We start from the raw sequence: 21999 nt of genomic DNA, 5'->3' as shown, positions 1-21999 counted from the left end.
CAACTGAGATCATCTCTTCCTGAAGCTGCCCCAACCTTTCAGTCTATATTCAGTAGCAAAGATTGAGTTTCTTGTATACAGCAACCAGATTAAACTACTCTTCAGCTCCATCTGCAGGCTTATATTGTCCATAAGGTCCTGTCAACAGAAATTGCCCCATAAAAAGATGGATGAATGGTAAAGAGGTCATGGTGGCTCTTGCCTTAAAGGTGAGGGACCCTCAAGAGTGGATTAGATCAAAACAGTACTTGGTAGGCTGTTTCCAACAAGATCCCCTGAAATCTATTGTCACCTCTACTCTGGATGCTACTGGAGACAGGTGATGCTTCGTAAGCATGGAAGCCAGGCATGTCTGACATCTGGGTTTCAGGTGGTCGAATGTAGGTGACTGGAGCAGTTTGTGAAACACTTGTTACTGAAATTGTGTCTGAAGTGAGAGCTGAAACTAAAATGCAAGAACTTGTTCATGTCAGATCACTAATAATGTTGTACTGGTATTGACTAAGGAGTAGGTATTAGTTGTGATTATTGAACGTGCTTACTTACTGTGCAGCATCAGGAAGGTGTTTGAAGCTTTTAGAAGAACCAACGGGGGAGAAGGGAGCATAGAGAGCTGTGATTTTTTTAAGTTTTTTTTTTTTTTTTTGTTCGACTGTGTTCAAGTTGATGCCTGATTGGAAATACTGGATTTTGCTGCTTCATGAAATAGTGCCACTAGAGCAGTATGGTTGGAGTATGGTCCAGTGATACAGAAAGACAGCATCCCACTGTAAGCTGAAGCTGCTGCATGTATGAGAAGCAAGAGGGCAGAGGGAGATCTAGCAGTGATCATGAACTTGGTCTGCTAAAGGTGTGTTTACAGGAATAGAGCAGAAGATGATTTTGGCACTAAACTTTTCGGTTTGTGCTAGCATATGCAGCACATGGAAAGATAACTTCGAATGAGATACACTTCCTAATATGATACTCAGTTACTATAATAAGTTTAGGAGAAATAAGTTTCTTAATTGTTTTAAAATTAGCCCATTGGATTGTAAGCTTACAAGGACAGGTTTTTAACAACACTTCATGCATCACCTCTACTAGTGATCAGGATTTCACATGCTACTGCAATAGAAAGAATAGGATTTTTCTTCCTAGAAAACATAAGAGTTTTTGTTTATGTGCATGAGGTGCTTTTACCCCTCTCTTTGTTCTTGATTTCTTGCGAAATAACATGATAGTCCTTGCTATTTATGGTCTCAACCACAATAATTACAGATTTTCCCTAGTGGATGCATACATGAAATGCTCCGAATTAGCTATACATGGAGTTTTGAGACACAGGAGACAGGTGCATGTGACTGTGGTTATGCAGAAAACCTGTGGTGGAAGTTGATTGCTTGTTTCAGTTTTCTAGAGATTGACTGATCAGGTGTTATCATGTTATGTCACTCAGTGCCTTAGCAATTTGTTTTGTAATATGGTACACAGAACAGAGTGAATTGCTGTTAGTGTTTTTGCATGTTAAATGTGATATGGATAATACAGAAAAACCAAGAAATCTGTACCCTCATAGAAGACCTACTGTCTCTGGTTTCCCTACTCTATTTCCCCTTTGCTGATCATATCAGAGCCTCTTTTCAAATGCAGATAATTAATAAAGAGGCAGATTATCCATATGGAACCACAATGAACACGTTTGAAAGAATATTGCAGTGGCAGAATCTGTGCAGAAAATAGTATTAGAAGTGGTATTTTTTATGACAGTGTTACAACATCGGTTTGATTGTGGGCTGAGTAACAGATTTCAAGATTTTAGGCAATATTGAAGGTAAACATGAATAATTTTATAACTTAAGATAATTGAACTATCTCCAAGTATTGAGTGACAAGATGAAGGGAAAATTTCAGAATGAAAGTATGTGGATTTAGAAGAAATATGATAATGCATCACGTGCATTTGTACCCAGTCTTAATAAATGTACGATGTTTTTTGACTAATAAAGCTTGCGTTGATATTGCTGACCCTTGGGTAATTTAAGTGGACGTTCATTGTATTAAAGATCATGTATGGATATCTGGAACTTACAGTTCATACTTAGATTTATAGGCTTCCTGTTGTTTGTTCAGCTGCGAAATGTATTCCTTATGCAGTGGAGGCAGATGTAATCGTACTCAGCTTTGCCTTTGAGCCAGTTGAACGCAAGCCGGTGTCCGACGCGCCGTAGGCAGAGGGGGTTGTTGCAGAGCAGTTCAGAGGTCTGAATTGTGGCTGTTCATTCTTCGTTTCTGTGTGCCAGCGCTCTGCCTGGTGTGGTGCGCCAGTTTGGGAAGCGGATCCAGGAAAGAAAAATGGGAGGAGGAAGGGAAAGGATTAGTTTTTGGGTGCCCTCTCCTGCGTGCGCTGGCCTGCTGCCTGACTGCGTGAGCACCTGTGCAAGCACAAAGGAGGGGCATTGCTGTGTGGCTGGGGTGGGCTGGGGTCTTGGCAGCCTGTGTTGACATTGGCCTAAGCACCCATCATTAATGTAACACCAGGATCTGGCTACGAAGTGTTGTGCAGGCTCGGTGCTGTCATAATGCGATTTTGGAGCTTTTGATTGGTGCAAAGCATGAGCATAACAAGTCTGTGCGAGTTAGAAATGAACAGAAATCAAAGTAGGAACACCCCGATTCCTTTCTTTTTTAGAACCAAGTACTTTCTAATTTAATTTTAGGTAAGCTTGATCTGTTACTGTCTTCTATCATCTTCGCTGAAAAGCAGACACCAGTAGAAATCCTGTGTAGTGAAGGCAATGGAGGAGTTGATTTTGGAACAGCATGCATGCATTTTAACGATTTGAGGACAATGAACCCTTGCAATTTGACTTGTTTACTCTGTTCTGAAATGTCTCTGAAGATGTAAGATTGTTAGTAGCTCTGAGTAAAGCCACATTTAGAAAGTGATAGATGATGTTATTGAGATCAGTTAGATTCCTTGAGTTTTAATCCTCTGAAATGTGAGCTGACAATTTAGCATTACTTCAGAGCTCTTGGACAACTCTACCTTGTCTTGATGTGACAAATAGTGATAACCAATGCTGAATGCGCTGGAGTAGTGGTTCTCTGCCCCTGAGATACACAAACATTAGAGAGGGGGTGCTGTGCAGGACCTAAGCTCCTAAACTAATAAGTTGTACCAGACCTTTCTTTTTCTTTTTTTCTTTCTTTTTTTTCTTTTTTTTTTTTTCTTCAGGTTGGGTTTGTGCCAGCTCTGCTGGTAACAGGGAGAAGGGAGCTGGTGGCAGATAGTAGGAAAGGGCCAAGAAAAGAAAGTGATAGAGATGGGAGAAGACAAAAGAAGGCAGAGATAAAGATGTGAAGAGAAGGACTTGATGGAAGGAGGACTCAACTGAGATGGTTCCAAACCACTGGTTTAGATTTTATGATACTTGCAATATCGGGAAAATTTACAATTGTCCTGTTGTTCCACGAACTTTAAAGACATTTATGTTCTTTAAGTAACTTTTCTTGTAAGCATGGAAGCTGTCTCTGTTTAAGTAATTGTCTCTTGGATTACTAGGGAATATACCATTCCAGTTAAAAGACCACTGACATAATGAAATCTTTCGAGTATTTTCCAGTGTACAATATGTATAAAGAGATGGTTATTTTGGCACATTTTGGGCAGAAGATTATGGAAGCTAAGCATTCAGTAAAACTCCAGTTAAGCTTCTGTTTCAGTTCTTAAATTTTCCTCTATCAAATTTTACTGAAATAAAACTTACTGAATCTTTACATGTTATAAGCTATAAGCATATATCATTTTATTAAAATCAGGGAAAATCACAAATCTGCAGTTCAAGTGATGTGGATTGTATTGCAGGGGATGAAAACGCTCCTCAACACTGCATTGTCTCTTTTGTTGAAGGTGGTGGCTTGGGAATTCTGTATCTCTGTCACTCTGGACTCTGGACTGTGGCATTAAGACTTGGCTCTACCAGTTCGTAGCTGTGATCTTTCATTTGCCTATATGAAATACCTTTCGTGGCCTTTTAGAACAGACTTCCAAAAGATAACTTCTGTGTTCCGTTTATCAAGTTTCTAATATGTACATAAAAAAAACCCCAACCATACAAACATCCAAACTGTAGGGAATGCGAGGGAGCGAGCTCACAGGCTGACTTTCTGTGGAGCAGTGCCTAGGTCCTGTAGGAAATTCCTGACATGGAAATTGTCTTCTCTAGTGATTCTTCATGGGGAAGATTTCCTGAGTAGCTCTCTTCTTGTGAAATTTGGTAATCCTCAGGGTAAAGCCACCACGTGGCATTTTCTGAAGTTGATGTTGCATGTAGTGAAGTAACAGTTCTGAGAACTAATGTAAGTATGTTTTCCTGCACTGGTGGTTGGGTAGAAATCCTCGTGAGAAGAGCTGTGCTGCCTACAGCTCCGAAGCAAGACATATCTGGGTGAAAGAATAAATGCATTACTTGACTCCTAGAAAGCAGGGCTGCAGTCTTAAGGGATCTGGAAAGAAGGCGTGGTACTGAATGCAGCAATCTCAGAGCTGTGCTTCAGCTCGTAACGGAGAACGTTTAGAGAGGAGTTTCTTTTTAGAAATGGAGTAGGTAGAGGTAGGTATCTGTGAATAAGTAATGCTTTTATAAAGTTTAAAAGGTTGGGGAGTTCATGCATTTGTTGAGGGGAAAGCCACTTTAAAGCACCAGTGTAGTTTCCCAAGCTGAAAGATGGGGAACAAAAAAGGACGAAAGGTGCTATCATGTTAGAAAAGGGGACGGTAACAGCACTTAGATCCATCCTACTGTTCTGCAGGATGATGAGCAAGGCTAAAAAGGCATGGGGGGCATTTAAAGGGAAATTGAATAATTGCAGCTTTTAATGCGGAAACTTGCTCCCTCTTTTATTAAAACTATGTCTCTACTTCACAGCAAGCAAGGGCAGAGCAAGAAGAGGAATTCATCAGTAATACTCTGTTTAAGAAGATTCAAGCTCTGCAGAAAGAAAAAGAAACGCTTGCAGTAAACTATGAAAAGGAAGAAGAATTTCTGACTAATGAGCTCTCAAGAAAACTGATGCAGGTAATTGGTGCCTTCACTGATGTTTCTCCCAGGAGCCTCAGGACCAACTGGTGATTGAACTTCTTTGTTAGTGTGACTGCAGTCAGAGGGATGTGGTCAGGTTGTAGCTGTTGTAAAGCTGACATTTGATAAAAGTGAAGTACAAGAAGTGTAGTGAGTGTTTTTTAATATGTTGCTTTAAAGTTTGCATCTGCAAACTCAGTGTTGAGAACCTGGAAGTTTGTACAGAGGTGCAAAGAAATGGATGTAGCTTAAAGTAAATGTTAACAGTCTTACAGAAGAGAGTTGCTGGTTAATTTAAAATGTTAGTGAGACAGACACTTTTTGTTGCAGTACTTGATACTTAACAGGAGTCCTGAAACACTGAACTTTATATACAGGAATATGCAGCAATGGTTGAAGGAGACTTTATCTGTAAGTTTATCTATACTTCCAACAGAACAGTTGCTTCTCTTGAATTAAAACACTTATAGTGTAAGTAACATAAGTAACTTACTAAAAGTAACACTTATAGTTACTATATAGTAAAAAGTTGAAGATGCTGAGACAATTTATGGCAGTGAAACTTCTTTTCTACCCAAGTCACTAGTTTTTGGAAAGTGGGTAAGTATTTGTTGGAAGTGTTGTACATGTTTGCGGTGATCTGACAGACTTGCCTAAATACCTGCTTTTGGCCTCTCTAGGAGACAGTACTAAGTTAAGTGAATGTTTGGTGTGATCCACTATAGCTTTTTTCATGCCATTACTTACAAGTTTTGTCGTGGAAAAACTAGTCCATTTTAAAGAACGTAATTTGTATGTTGTAAGCATTTCTTATGTTCTGCAGCTGCAGACATAAGGCATGTTTAGCCCTGCAGTTAGGAAATACACTGGAAACAACATTAGAGCTAATCCCATCTGACATTTTATTACTGAAAACTGGGACTACTATGACACTGTCTGTTTATCACCTAGTAAGTTAAGTATTGAGATAAAACATCCTCAATCTGGTACTACTATTTCCCCTTTGTATTCTTGAGGACTGTCAAGGATGTTTCTGAATAAGACGTATGTTTGCTTTTGAAGTCATACAGTTTTATGAAAAATAGAGAAGCAGATGGCAGTAAAACAGGGGTATCGAGTGTTCTTTTCTAATTGAAGTAAGATGTAGATATCACTATAGAAAAAGCTTTCCACTAAAGGGAGAAATGGTATGTTGAGCAATGTTGTTTAATTGAAAGGGCTATGTAGAAATCTGTTACAAAACCAGGTTACCTGGGGCTGTACTATACATTGTGTAGAACAAAGTAAAACTTACTTTAAAAGTAAAAGCACGGGTTACACTTGATGTGGCTGAAGGGTTTTGAACTCAAATAATGATCTTGCACATAAATTTGTACTGCACAATTTTTGCAGTAACTAAATGGCTGTATCTAGTAATTGATTAAAACATGCCTAGCCTTTTTTCTGGAATTCAACTGAGATCGCTTTAAAGCGGTATCTTTAACAGTTCTTAAATTACGAATATTATGCAAAATAGGTTTGCAGATTAGAAACAGAAATATAAGGTTTTTGTCAACCTAAAACTACAACTAATTTTTATTATTTTCTGCTGTGGACTTTCAGAAAGTATCCTTTGGCTGTTGCCCCAAATTAAGGAAAAAGGTAACAATCTACTGTTCTCAAAATGACCAAGAGAGTGCCTTGTTGTAATGTATGAAATAATGCAAGGACATTATGCTGGTTTTCCACTGGAAGGGTGTAACTTCATTCTCACTAGTGAGAGAAAGATTCAGAGAAGCACATATATCTGAAACAGAATGCAGACATAGAACTGGTGAAGTTATTCTCGCTTTTTATGTGGCATCTGGAGAAAATCCTTAATCTTGGATTCAGCATCTTCATGTGAATATCACCCAGCTTTCAGTAGCCAAGCTGCAAGTTTCTGCTGAAAGTAACTACATAGCCAGAACTACAATAATATGTAGGTAAAATTCTGACCACTGCTTGCTATTATTAAACAGCATCAGCCTACAGCCTTACACCGCATTTCATGTGGCCTTCCTGTAGGCCTCCTTTAGTGTTTGATAAATGTGGTCATGTCAACCAGAAGATTTTAAAAGATGGCAATTCTTAAATGCACCTGTGTTCCAAATTGTTAGTCTAAAGCTGTGTAATTTCCCTCAGCATCATTATAAATATTAACCCAGCTTACCTGAAAAAGAGAACAGCTATCAGCATCCTAGCGATGTTGGTAGGGATTGTGCCTGTGAAGGGTGAGTGGCATGAAATGTCTTGCTAACAGGTTCACCTGTTAACTGCAGTGCACAGAGGAGATGATGATAAGGGATATATCAGAGCTCTAGTGCAAAGCACATTTTAAAGTGTGTCAGGAATTTGCCTTGTTCAGCAGGTTTTGTAGTCCATACGTCTGGATGACTTTTCATACCTTTACCGTGGCTCGAGACTTGTGGTACAAGTGGATGTCTTGGTTGTTTTAAAGCAAACAGTTTAATATTAAAACTATTATTCAGTTCTCACTTCATGGCTTGATTATGTCTTTGATGTAATAAACTTGCTGTGAAATGCAAAAAATGCATATTAATATATTCTCCTAAACACTAGTAGCTAGCTCAGCAGCTTCTAAGTTATGCAAAGGAAATGGTCCCTTCGCCTAAAGAGCTTACCTGTAGAATTAAGAAAAATTTGAATATCACAGTGTGCTTCCACAAAAAGAATTTTCTGTCTCTATAGTGATCATGGGTTTAGTACATTGATATTTGAATACTGGTGAGTTGCAGGGAGTTTTCTTCAGTAACAAAGAATGGAAAATACTATTGACATTGATTTTTGTTTTCTGAAAGCTTATCTGTTGTTTGGAATTTGATTCTTCAGTTATGAATCGTGGAAATTATACCCATGTAGACTGACAGATAAAAAGTCTGGAAAGAGACACTCCTGACTTACAAATAAACTCGTTTTGTGGAAGAGAGGGTGGTGTTAGCATGCATCGCATGGTCAACTTAGTATTTATTACAGTATCTTTTCTAGTTCGGGATACTTTTCCTGTTACACAGGTGTAGTGCTAAATTCCTGACTTTTTCAGACACAAAAAGTTAAGATAATTGCAATTTACTTTTTTTAATTTCCTGAGATTTGCAAGTGCCAGTACTTACCATTACCTACTAGAATGTAGCAATTCTGTCTTTATTACAGGATGCAAGACTGATGAGACAGTTATAAGGCTAATAATGAATTGATAAATGCCCCCTTCCCTTTTTGGTACCTTTGCTCCGGAGAGAATTCTAGCTAAATTCGCTGCAGACTTTGGATGATGACTTAACCAGAAATACAGTAGTCTCCAGTGGAAGTGTGAGCAGTAATTGATTGCCCCACTGTTCTTTGCTATTTGGGGTTAAACTTTTAATATCTGTGATTGCCAGGCAACACTGGTCTGACCTGGAACTAGACTTTCAAAATTCATGCTGTCAGACATTGTGCATTCAATGGCTTCCTGCTTTTCGTATGACTAAAGGGGAAAAAAAGCATATTAATCTGTTTTGTCTAAGACTTTGCCTTTTGGAACAGGGGGAGGGATGTACTTCTGGTAAACTGCATAGGATTTGTAGTCTCTTCATTTTGCAAGTATTTGCTGGTCTGTGGCTGTGTCAAAATTATTGCAGTATTATTCTCTTGAAAGCCACCTATCAGAGTGACTGTTTTCATAGTGCCTGTGTGATTTTTTTTTTTTTTTTTTTTTGCTTTGTCAAACCTTTGTTTGTCACAGTTGTAGGGGCTTATGCATCACATTCAGAGTGGCATCTGGAATGAGCTCCCAGAATGTTAAAATGTTGTAAATGGGAAAGCTGTCTGCCAGAGCACGAGCTGCACTGCTCCTCACTAACAGCGTAACGAGAATTTCCCAGTTCAGCATGATGTGCATTACTATTATGAAACACAGAGTTACATCAGGTTTTCAATATTGTAAGAAATGAATGTTGAAACATTTTACTATAAGCCAGACTGATTCTAAACATACAAAGTAGCACATAAATGAAGGTGTTTTCACTGGAATAATACTGTCTTCCTGTTGCCAGGCTTTCTGGTGCAATACCCTTGCTTGATAATACCTGTTTATAACTGTCTGGCTTTAGCTTTTACTGCCCATAGAAGCCCAATGCAGAAGTGTACGCTTCTACTAGTTAAATTTCCTTTGTTTAGCATAGTTTTTAATTTTCTAGGCTGAATGCTGCAGAGGTGAAGGAGCATGTGCATCTTAAAAAAGATTTTGGAGTAAACAAAAGCTTTTCATCGCATACATTCCTGATAAAGTTCTTATAAGCCTTATATACATTCACTATATTTTCCCATGTACTTACGCCGTTATATTTTTGTCTACCTGGCTAAGTCTCTGGAAAGTTTGGAACAATATTTTTATAGAGTTCTCGATCCCTAGTCATTATAGAACAGTATTTTGCAGAGTATCATTAGCAGTGTTTTGATGCAGGATCTGTTCTTGCAGCTGTGAACAAGGAGTTGTTGAGTTACTGTTTTGAAATGTAAAGTAGTAAATCTTGAAAATTTCTCTTTTGTGAAACAAGGCTGCTCAAAAGAGTAATTAATTTTTAATGTTGTTTGGACTTACAAAGTCAAGTATTCAACAGTCCCTTTCAAAATCATACAGATTTTTTTCAATACCCTTATATTTTTGGAAGTGCATATTGGTCCAAGTATCTGTCCTTGAAAGTAAAATGTTACAGCATACCAAGATAATAGCATAACATGTTGTCTGGCAGATTAAGTAATTGGGAGGCTCTGCAGAACTGTTTCTCATGCAAATCTGGTTCTTGACAATTCTTTCAAAAATTGTAAGTCTGTAAACATAAGCTGTTACCCTTCCTGCTCTCCAAAATACGATGCGTCAGCTCAAGTATGCAAATGTGATTGTGCGGAATAAACACAGACAGCTCATCTATTATTTATTTGCTGAACATCTGGATATAAAGAGGAGGCAAACTGCTGATACAAATTTGTTAATAAATAGGACTTTCAGGACGCAGCAAAGAAGGAATTGGACAACTTTTGAGGGCTGGAGTTGTAAAAATAGACTGTTCAGTACCATGTACAAGGTCATAGTCTGGGGGATAAATGAGGGATGTTTTTTAGAGGGGGAACTTCATCCATTAGCTCCATTATTTCATAAACACTTTCTGTTGTCCCAGAATAAGCCAGTACCGTAAGGAAGTAAGGTAAACGTGGTCCTATATTGTATCAGAAAACTTATTTCTGTAGAGAGGAGGATGTTACTGTAGTTGTGTAGGACTTAGAAAACTTAGCAGCAGAAAGAGTGCATGTGTTCAGGTGTTTGATAGCCCCATTCTCACTTTAAAGTGTTAGCTGACTCTCTTGCACCAGCCTATCTTTGATCTGGCGTAGCTGAAAATGCCCCCGGTATCTCTCCTACAGTTTTCACATGCAATTTAAGGTCTGTAGACATTGTCATCAAGGTGACATGTTCTAAAACATTTTTTCCTTCTCTTTAGCTGGCAGCTGTAGGTGTATCTGTAAACAGTTGTTGCAGTGTTAGGGTTAGGGTGTTGGACTTGATCTTAAAGGTCTTTTCCAACCTAAATGACTCTATGATTCTATAATTGCATATAATTTAAAACAGTTTTAAAATACTCTCTTACTATACTAAGTAAAAATAAACACTGTCCACCAGTGTTTTACCAGTGGATATTTTCTCATTGTTAGCAATTCTCTTTTTCAGTGTTAGGGTTTCAGTATTAACTGGTTTTTGTTTGTTTTGGTTTGGTTTTGTGATCAAAGCCAATAAAAGGGAAAAATTATCTTAGCCAATTCTGAGTGACAGACACCATTAATATGTGTTTTGGCATGTGTTATTAGTATTTTTCTCCCACTTTGAATAATGAAGCTGAAAGGGTCAAGGGGAGTAGGACAATGAAGCAGGTTCATCAGGATGTCCAAGAGGGATTTCATGTTATAATGCCTTTTAGCAACAAAAAGGAAAGTGGTTTTGGGTTTCTTCTTCTTATTCCAGATACGTAACTTCCTACTTGTATTTCTGTTAAAATTAGAATAGAAGATATTCCTGTAATAGATCTCTCCCGGCTTCACTTAATAGCTTTCTGATCAGCTGGGATGGTCCTTTGGCTGCGGTATGTTCACGCTCCCAAGGTAGGGTTTAGTAGGTCCTACACCGCAGCTACAGATCTAACAAGTAAGCCTCATCAGTTCCCATGTGATGGAAATTCCAGGAATCCTTAAAAAGGAATTGTTTGACAGGCAAGATTGTGCTATTGCAGCTCAATTTGCTTTAAATAATACGGTAATTGCATTTGCATAAAGCACATGAGCAAGAAACGATATTTGTTGTGAAGTTGGTTTGAGGTGCCTTCATACGACTGTGTGATCTGCCTGGCTCACGGGACCGCCTGCAAGTGCTGGCAGTCCCCAGCCACAGGCTTTCTGTTAGCAGCATCTGGCTTTAGGCTGAGTAAGAGATTCTGGCTGTGCGCCTTTTCACGCAGTTTAATTTGCTAACTACATATAAGCTGATTACAGCAACTGGCTTTGGTCTCAATTTTTAGTTAGGTTAAAAAAAAAAGTGTCCAGCTTCTTCAATGAAGCAAACTGAAGATTGATGAAAGTGCAGCAAGTACCTTGAGCTGGGTGGTAATCTGCACACTGTCTCCTCCTTGGGCTCTTTGGCTGTCTTCAGTCTTCAACTCTAGCTGCGGTGTAGGGGTGGGGAAGGAAGGGAGAGGCGCTTACGGAGTTGTAAAACTAAATAATGTCCTTTTCATATTAAACCTGTGTTTTTTCCAACCAAGCTTGACTCAAATACTGAAGTAAGAAACGTTCACATTTTTGATTATCAAACAACAGAAACAGAATTTTAATTTAAAAGTGTGAATACAAATTTTTCTTCTAATGAAAATCTCACTTAGCAGCTCTGCATATTCTGATACAAGAAATGAGATGGCTTTATTTCCAATTAGGCAGTTTAACAAAATTTCCTAACCATTTGATTAAGAGCTGCCATGATAGTCTCAGTGATTATCAAGTTGGAGTCTAGTTCTCTTCAAGTGCATGGAAATTTCCATGGGTGTCAGGGGTTTTGGAAAAAATACTGTAATTTAGCAAGTGAAATGAATAAATTTATTTTAAAATTACTATTCAGGTGTTTAATTTGTGAAAAATAAAATCTCAAATTCAATAAGCCCTGAATATACTTTTAAACTGCAAACTTCTCCCACACATGCATTAACAAGTAGTTACTGTCTGCCTAATGCTCTTTCCACACAAGCCTTTCTGCTCTGACCTCTCTGCCAGGCTGCACTTCATAGACCATTTTGTCTCTAAATACCAGTAAAAAGAACTGAATTAATGAACTAGCAATTTCAGCTTATTTTAAAATCAAAGTATATTTCTTCACTGTGAATATCCAGCAACCTCAACTTGTGTCCATGATTGTGAGGTGTGTCTCCATTTCCTCAGATTTTCCTCACACATTTAAACACTGTGATCTTATGTATTGCTGTGCGATAGCCAGAAGAACTGGCGCAGAAAAATAAGTGGGTGGAAAAAAGTGCCTGCAATTTTCAGTGGATTGCTAGAGCACAGTGCAATTACACCATTGTCTTTTGATGACATTTGATTTTCCCTAAGTCAAATTCACATGTTCATCCTATGGTGCCAGTCACACTGTTTTATCTACAGGAAGATTTGGATTCACGTCTCAGAGGGATTCCATTGTGTTTTTTACTTTAATGTTAAAAGTGACTCTACTCCAAGCCATAATTTATGCTAAAACGTAGCGGTTTTTTTGTTGCCATCTGCTTGAGAGCTTTGAGAGTAAAGATTTTTTTTTTTCATTGGAAATATTAACTGAAAAACATTTTTCCCTTGAGTGTTAAGAAAATTTATAACATTGATTTGAAACCAGTATTTTTATGGCATCAAAATATTTTGATTCTTGCTAGCATAGGAATAGAAATGAGGTGTTTGGGGTTTTTTTTACTGTCTTGTTGCATAGCAGTTTCAGTAGTATGACTTCAGTCATTATTTTAAACTTCTGGCTGCCTGGGAGAAGGAAGTGCTAAGATCTGCATTTTATGGTTTGGGTGCTCTTGAGATGATGCGTTTAGATTATGATAGATTTTTGACTTTTGAAATGTCTGTAATTATTTTATATGCTATATATTATGTATGTATATATATATAACGTGTGTGTATATATATAATGTATCTATTTCGATTTGACTTTATTAAATATTTGGAAATGTACTTTACTTCCATCTGCTTTGTAAATGGAACACGGTATAAAATGTTGCTTTTTGAAGGGCTGTTGGGTGGGTTGTGCATCTTGAAGTCTTTTGAGAAGAATTATCAGTACAGAATATAACGTCCAGTAAGAATAAGTATGTGTGAATAAACATATAAATAGTGCATAATGTTTGATGCTTTTACTTGTGTGTTTAAAATACTTCCATGTCTCCTAAATATTTAGCTGCAGCATGAGAAAGCTGAACTGGAGCAGCATTTGGAGCAGGAACAGGAATTTCAAGTGAACAAACTGATGAAGAAGATTAAAAAACTGGAAAATGATACAATTTCGAAGCAGCTCACCCTGGAGCAGGTAACTCCTTACTTTCAGGATTATATGACTGCAAAACAAGGGATTCTGGGGGGAAAAAAACCCCTACTTTTGTAGTAGATTTGACTTAATTTTAAAGTAGGTAAGAAACTGGGCAATATCAAGAATATAGAAAAGTCAGTTTGACTTTCAAAGCAGTAAATCATTAACATAATTTATTATGAGAAACTTTCATTATTTTTTTTTTCATGGCCATTGTAACTTTTAGTAGCCTTACTGCAGGCCTTCATGTCTGCTGGACAGCTGTGAGTTTTTTGTAAACAACTTTTTTGTAAGTAATACTTCTTGTTGCTGTTCATCAGCTTCCATTCTTACGGTGATAGTGAGAAAGACTGTCACTTCTGATAGCGGTTAAGCACAACGGTAAACAGTATGTATGTGGTCTAACTGCTCTAGGTCACCTTTCTGTGACAGCTTGGATGGTACAGGACTCGAACTGTGAGATGTCAGCTGTGTGTATACTTAAAGATTTGAGATTTGACTGGGTCTAACTCCCTGTCTCCCTAGACAGCAATGAAGATTACGGAGATAAAACACCACTTGTTTTGGTCATGTTTCCATTGGAAGTTTAGACATTGGGACTGTTCTTATGTCTAATTTTAGGCATGTGCATCAAAGCGTCTCAGTGGTGTTAGGAGGAGTCCGTTTGACTGGCAAACTGATGAAACATACAGGCTTGTTCAAGAACTTCAGTTTTTCTGGCTTGTGGAAGTCCAATAATTTGGGTGCTGTAAATATAGTACATTATTTCTGTGAATTTTTTTGCTGTTCTCATCAGATGTGGAACTTTTTTGTTGCTGGTAATCTCAATTTCTACCAGTTTTGTATGACTCTTATCTCAGTCATCATTGTGGATAAAATAATAGCTATCTTAATGTTGAAATGGGTTTTCTTGATTCTTATGCTAACATTTATATGGAGAGATCTATGGAGCAAGTTGAAAAATAGGAGGATAGGAAGATGTAGTTGCCAGCAAATCCTTAGCCAGCACGGAAATTAGCATGAGCTTGAAATAACTCTGTTAGCCACAAGGTGGTGGTGGTGGCCACTTAATCAAAACGGAAAGCATACATATTAAAACGGTTTAGTCTTTCAAATGTTAGCGTGAGCCACAGCTGACGTTTTAGTGATACTTATTTTTTTATCATTGTTCTGGGCAGACACACTCATGAAATCATAAAATTTGAAACTTGTTGCTGCATTTGAATATCAGCAATAGATTGGTCAAAAGGTATATTGCTGATATTTTGGTGATACCGGGTTTTTCTCTCAAATGTCTGACCTTAAAAACTTACTTTGTTTATGAAGATGTTAAATTTGGCTGTCAGTCTTACTCAGAAATTACATGCATATTTATATGTAATGCAATATATACCTTTGTTTTCTCTTACAGTAAGGTATAGTGAATCTCAAGTTACTGTGAACTTCAGCATGCTTTCTTCTCTTAAACAAATTTAAAAAAAAAAACAAAACAATTTATTGTGCCAACTACCCAGCTGAAGCAACAGCCTTTGGGGCATGTGCTTTTCCCAGCAAGATGCAACCAAAAGTTGTGAGCAGAGCAGTGTTGCCTTTATTGTTCACATAGGGAATTAAGGAAGAGAGATTGTCACGAGCTTCAACATAACCTTTGGGAGACCTGTTAAACAGGGCTTGGAAGGAGTTCTTTGGCAACGCTTTGAACATAATCTAAGGCTGCATTACTAGATCTATCGCTGTAACCAATGGGCAGATAGTTACAACATATGTTCACTAAACTATTATTTTTAAAATATGGAACATGAATTATCTATGCTTTCTGTCCTTCCTCCTTTGCTTTTTCTCATCTGAGCTACTTATGCCACCCGTGATTGGTGGGTAGCCCGTTTGTAGCAGTGATGGTTGCGTAGAATGTTATTCCTAAGTAAAAAATTAAGTTGTATCTTAGGGTTCAAGTGTGACCTGACTTAATTTTCTTAAGTCAGCTTGAAGTGGCAGAACATTCTTCTCTGAAGGCTAGTGGTGAAGAAATTTGCAACATGTGACTATTTTTGTTAACTGAATGTCTCAGTTAAAATGAGCAATAATGATCTGTGTTATAGTTCAGTGGTTTGATAGGAAATAAATAGCTGTCAGTTTTGTCCTAGAGAGGCCAAGTTTGTGCAGTCTTGCTGTTACTCTTTTTAATTGCTTTTCTATTTCATACAGTAAAGTGGGTAACTAGAAGCGATGCAGTTAGGAGATGAGAAATAAAAACTAAATTGCTAATAATAATCTCCTATGTCTGCTTTTTTGAAAGGAGAAGCACATGAAATGTGTAAAGATATTCTGGAAAGATATTCTTGGAGAACAGCAAAGAATTAAAGATACATAGGGGGAGGGGCAGACGAGAAGCAGAGAAGTGAAATTTGAGATAGTAGGCTTAGGCAGAGATCATATTCAACTTTCATTGATTTGGAAGATCTCCATTTCAGGAGGGAACAGTTGTGCTTGTTAGTAAGTGGTCAGGAAGACTGAAGAAGCAGTAATCCTGGAATACACAGACGATGGATATTCTAGCTGCATTTGAAGTAAAGTAAGTGTATATGTGAAAGAGGGAAACGAGAAGGAACACAACTGGATGGTGAGGAAGGTTAAAAGGGATTTTTCCCTTCCTCTGAAGGGAAGATTAAAGTCCAAAAAAGCAAGCAATACTTCTTTGTTTCCCTGTTGTGCTGGTAAAAATTAAATGATGTTTGATTGGAATGTAACTTTGAACCCGTAATAGAGTGGCACTAGTATTGACAGAGCCACTGGTTTGGTCTTGAGATACAATCCCATCCTGCTTATTTTAGTTCAGAATGTTATCATGTTCCTAACAAATTCATTGACTAGAGTTAAACTACATTTCAAAGTTCACCTGAAACTGCCTAGTACAAAACAAATATACCTATTCTCTGAATTTACAGCTCTTGTCAGGGTGCTGCAGTCACTTCTCCTATAGGTTCAATTCAAGGTGTTCATTCTCAAAGTTTTAATACCCTGACACTGGGAGGAACTGGGACAACATTCAAGATCAGTAAAGGAAGATAATTGGCATATTGCTGGAAATGTGGAGGTTTAGATCTCTTTTTCACAACCCAGTTTCTTTGCTGTTTGTTCAGAGCATTTCTGTCAGCCTTCAGGGCACAACACAGGGCTCATTTGTATATTGTTGCTAATGATTTGACTTTGCCGTTGTGCATGCTCACCTACATGCAGAGTTCTAGTTAATGGACTCTGCTGCCTTGGTGATGGTTTGCTAGAATACTAAATGTAATCTTAGATTTTTCAAATCCAAGGTTATAAGTAATTCACTCCGTCTTCAAATTCCAGTGTGCTGCTCTTCCTACCATCAAATTAAATAGGTCTATTTTCACCAGTATGTTTTTTGTAGGTTTGGTGCTAGGTCAATAACATAATGTAAAAGACTCTGTCAGAGCAGGTGCATCTAAACCATGCTGCACTGAAGTGATGCAAAAACTATTGCTGCAGAAGTAGTGACCTGCAGTCAAACCTTTTTTGTTATGTGTTTATATAGACAGCTTTGTAATGTAGTGAAGGTCTGTGTGTTGGTAATGTAGCAACACAATGTGCAGATTCCCAGGACATTTTGTGTACTTTTTTCCCTCTGAATGCTGTCAGGCGCCTGCTGGTGTGGGCAGCGAAGTGTAGGTCAGGATCCAGGTTCTCATCCCTCGTTTAAAGCTGACGCATGTTGCTCTTGGCTTCTCTTTTACTGAAGTGCAAGTTCCCTCAGATGTTAATGTACATCTCAGACATGGCAAGATTTACTAAGCAGTGTTTCTTTTTCTAATGATATTCCCTATTACTCATCAATATATGTCTATTTTTACTTAGAGTAACTAATTCCTCTAAGCTTTAAAGAAGAAAGTTGTACATTCGTTAAACTTGCAGTATTACCTGAAGTGTGTAAGTTTAAATTTTGTTTGGGTGTCTCAGTACTAATTTAGTGGTTGGCACAGAGCTCTTACAGATTTAGATGCTGTAATAGCACTTCACCCAGTGACACAGTAAACGTGAGGATATCACTTTAATCTGTTTTCAGTCTTTCCATTTTGTAATGTGGGATTTTTTTGCCCATCAGGAAAGTGGCGAGTGTTAACTAAGGCTTGGCTGGGAAAAATACCTCCATGCTATTTTCCACCTGTAAAGGTGTTGATCTATTCCCATACGTTTAGTTATTGCTAACTTCTGGAGTTCAGCTGCCCGTGTTACTGAATAAGATCAGCCTGTGCCTCTTAGTATTCTACTGTATTCTTATTAATACTTGCATTGTATTTGTACTAAAATACTAGTAATAGATTTATTCGTGTGTGGTTCTATATTGTATCTGTTTTTATTAGCTTATAGTAGAATCAAGAATGTTTGTTCACATAGCAGGTGAGTGGGAATAATGCCAAATTAAATGTTTACTTTTATAAAGCCTTTGCTAAGATAGAAATACATTTGTTTCTGCTAGTAGGAGTTGATACAGTAACACTTAAGGCAGTTCACATAATTTTTTCTTTACAATTTTTGTTATGTTGCTCCTTTCTTTAACACAAGGCAAACATGGCTTTTTTTCTGACTTACTTAACTGTGATTCTTTCACTAAAAAAGTTTATAATTTTTTAAAAGAATAGATGCTGGTGTAGTGGACAGTAAATTGAGTTTGAACTTCAGAGACGTGTGGAATAGGAGATGTCTTTGAATAGGCCTGTCATGTCATCAGTGACCATGTGTCCAGATTTCAAGCTCTTCCTTACTGGCCAGAGACCACAAGTTTTGTGATAAAAAATTCCGTTAAGGAGATGACAACTGTGCAACTCCTGAATCTCTTGATTTTTCACTGGCTGTGTGACCAGTGTGTTGTGCCTGATTTTTGTCTCTTCTTCACCTTCTTGCTGTTGTACAGCATCACGTAAAATGGTGTTCTTATAGCGATGACCTTTCCTGATGGCATTTCCTTGCAACAAATACATTTCCATCATTTTCGTTGATTGTTTTTCCTTTCCAGCTAAGACGTGAGAAGATTGACCTTGAAAATACTTTGGAACAAGAACAAGAAGCACTAGTGAATCGTCTCTGGAAGAGGATGGATAAACTTGAAGCAGAAAAACGGTTTGTCTTGTCGCAGTGTGTTTGTTACCGTGGGAGATGTATCATTTAATACATAATGTTCTGGATTAAGTATGTTCATCTCTGTCCCATAAGAGTTATTTAATCTATGAAAACCTGGAAGTTAAAGCAGTTGTAAAGCACCTTGTTTACATGATGCCACATCCTTGATTGCTTAAAGTTGATGAAACTAAATAGTATAAGAAATGACCTGGGAAAGCTCTAAGGTATTTGTTGAATTTTTGCAACTGCTGATAGACTCTTTTTAAAGTTTCTGGTTTGGGGTCAGCTTCATATTCATGGCCCAGAGAAAATAATGTAGTATTTTAGTGTATTTGTTATATGAGAAGCTCTTGTTTTTTCCCTATCTGCTTGAAGAAAACTTCAGCTTTTTCTTAGTGGTGTGCACTCATGTCATTGAGACTTCCCACTGCTTCTTCAATAGACGTTAAGACAGTGGTACTTTGTATTGATGGGAAAGCTATAATGAAAAATATGTATTAGTGACCCTCTCTTTAATATCATATTATAAGAACTCTGTTTTGGGGGGGAGTAGGGGAGAAGAGGTGATTAGTACTGTATTTTCTTCTGCATGTTTAAGGACAGTTATGTTAGTGTCACACTCTGAATCTTGACTGGGGCCTCAGAAAACACCTGATCCTAGGTGGACTGCAGGTTCTGTAGTTTTATTTTACAGAGCCCTGCGTGTGGAAGGTGCTCTGAAGAGCTACATGTGAGATACAGCAGTGGTAAATCCATAGCGGGATGGTCCTTTGGTAGGATTTTTGTGCACCTTCGTTTTAAAGCCTTTTTCAAGCCAAACCATTTCTGGTTTAATTTATCTCAGACCGTGTGCCTTCTTACAAGGAGCTATGGTGGAGTCAGACCACGCAGTAGTATCCCTTTGTATAGTACGTGTGAATACTAGGCTGTGCAAAGAGCTGTGCTTTCATAATGCTGTCCCTACTTTTCAGGGCAGAGTTGGATCTGGCCAATCCACATGTTTCTAGTGAAGAACAGTTTAATGCTTTCAGGCTGAAAAATGCTCCAAAAATCATGATTTAGAACATTTAGTATCTACCATATGCTTATTTCATTATTAGAGAAGTTCACTACTCCTGACTTCACAATCAGTTATTTGAGGTATTTGAAACCTTGACTATATGGAATACTTTTCTGATTGGAGATTAAAAAAAAAGGGACAGGGGGAGACTATTTGACTATGCTTCAGAAAATGCCTGAAAGTTTCTCTTTTGGTAGTGGTGAAACACAGAAAAGCTTGTGTTTCACCATAGACATATTTTACTCATCTTTTCATCTTGAATATGTGTTCTTCCTCTAAGAACATAAATGTAAAAACTCATAAGAGATTAAATGAATTTGCTTAGAAATGATTTTGTGGAATAAGTAGTGTTTGAATATAAAACTGAGGTAACTATATATAGTCCAGAATTTGTTTTCCTGAACTGTATGCAAAAATATTTGGGAGTGTCAATGTCTGAATATATTAGAAAATCCATCTGTGCTTGGACAACAGATTTTACCTTTTATTGAGTTAGAAAAGAAAGTATTACAAACCCTCAGAAAATTCTCTCCCCAAAAACAGTAGTTAAAATAAATCTTTTATACCTGCTAGAATCCTTGCGGTGGCTTTCTGGAGGTTTTAAGGGGTTTTATTTTCATTTGAATTGAAGGTAAAGTTTGAACTATTTTTATACAGAATTTTGCAGGAGAAATTAGACCAGCCAGTATCTGCTCCACCGTCACCCAGAGACATATCAATGGAGATAGATTCTCCAGAAAATATGATGAGACATATCAGATTTTTGAAGAATGAAGTGGAGAGGTTAAAGAAACAACTGAGGGCTGCACAGCTACAGCGTGAGTAAACAACTTGTTTTAAATCTTTTAGAGGTTGTGTAATGTAAGACTTTTAGATATAGTTTCATGAGTTTGAATTTAAGGTAGAAGTGGAAAAAGTGGGGCAGGTTTGGATTAAAACATTTTCATAATTTCCATATTATTGCTTGTTGATGCATTTTGGGGGTTTTTAGCTTTACTAGGAGGGTGTCTGGAAGAATCAGTGAGTATTTCTTGAATATATTTGGGCTAGAAAAAATATTTCTCTCTTTTTTCTTTTTTTCAGAGACTTAGCAGTATTTCAACATTTAGATTCTTCAAAACATACTTCTGGCCTACTTTGTAGGAGTCTTGTTATAAATTAAGAATTACTCCATTAACAGTGAAGCAAAATAAAGTTCAGTTGTATATAAGAATTTCACTTGTTAAAGGTTGCAGCTGCCTTTAATTGTTTGTAGCTGTGTCAGACTAAGTGTTCAGGCAGCTATTTGACTTCACAATATGGCAGAACAAGTAATCTTATTTTGTTCTTACCTATGTAAAATTGCTTTGAAGGCAGACAGAATAAACAGTTGTGTAGAAGTCTGTGTGTTTCTATTGTGAAAACTCTCACAGACCCTTGACCAGAAGTGGAAAGCCTGTTTCTTGCCCTGCCTTTCGAGAGAAGGGGCTACGGCGCTGAGCTGCTTACTTCTTGCCCCTTCCTGCGATCTTTGCAGTGCCAATCCTTCATTCCTGTGTGCTAAATCTAAAATTTCCATCTGAGGTTCGTCAGTGCTGCCTTTTTTGATAACGCGGTTCCTAGTCAGTAGCTTTATGTTTCTACTGATAGGTAAGTAGGTACTTAACCATATGGACAGAAAACTCGGGCGAGTGGGAAACAGGCAATATTCTCCCCCTCTGGTGTGCTGGTCCTGACAGGCCAACAGGAATACTTCAAGAGCCCTCTAGAGAAATAGCTTGCCAGAGGCAGCAGCCTTCCTTAACGACAGAGCTGATGGGAGAGTGCTCTTGTGCAGAGGCCTTGCGCGCAAGTTTGTGGTATTAATAATTTGTGTCAGTTAACAGCAGATAAGGACTGCTAATCTTTGTACTTGCCAGTTCTGCACTGCAGCCTTCACTTACTGAACTTCAGAACAAGAGCAAGGCTTTAGATTTAAAGCACTCTTTGTACAAACCTAGCCTAATTAATTTCAAGTATTCTCTATTATTTTTAAGTGGTTTCTTTTTGAATTATTGTGACTTAGAGTAAAAATTCAGAAGCGTTTCAAACCCAATTCTCATTGAAAATGAGATCTAGGT

At 37.7% G+C, this 21999-nt stretch overlaps 1 protein-coding gene across 1 annotated transcript in view; it reads left to right on the top strand.

Annotated features, from left to right (window-relative positions):
* Positions 1-21999, top strand: part of CCDC6 (coiled-coil domain containing 6) — a 47557-nt gene that overhangs the window by 11542 nt on the left and 14016 nt on the right. The window contains exons 2-7 of the mRNA XM_010284953.1: positions 2113-2206; positions 2283-2406; positions 4911-5060; positions 13573-13701; positions 18737-18840; positions 20558-20718. Of these exons, the coding sequence (XP_010283255.1) occupies positions 2113-2206; positions 2283-2406; positions 4911-5060; positions 13573-13701; positions 18737-18840; positions 20558-20718 (762 nt within the window). The remainder of the gene's footprint in view (positions 1-2112; positions 2207-2282; positions 2407-4910; positions 5061-13572; positions 13702-18736; positions 18841-20557; positions 20719-21999) is intronic.

Source organism: Phaethon lepturus, unplaced genomic scaffold (assembly GCF_000687285.1).
Source record: "Phaethon lepturus isolate BGI_N335 unplaced genomic scaffold, ASM68728v1 scaffold15484, whole genome shotgun sequence".
NCBI lineage: Eukaryota > Metazoa > Chordata > Aves > Phaethontiformes > Phaethontidae > Phaethon > Phaethon lepturus.
The sequence above is the reverse complement of the archived record's forward strand: the minus strand, read 5'-3'. Positions and strand labels throughout refer to the sequence as shown.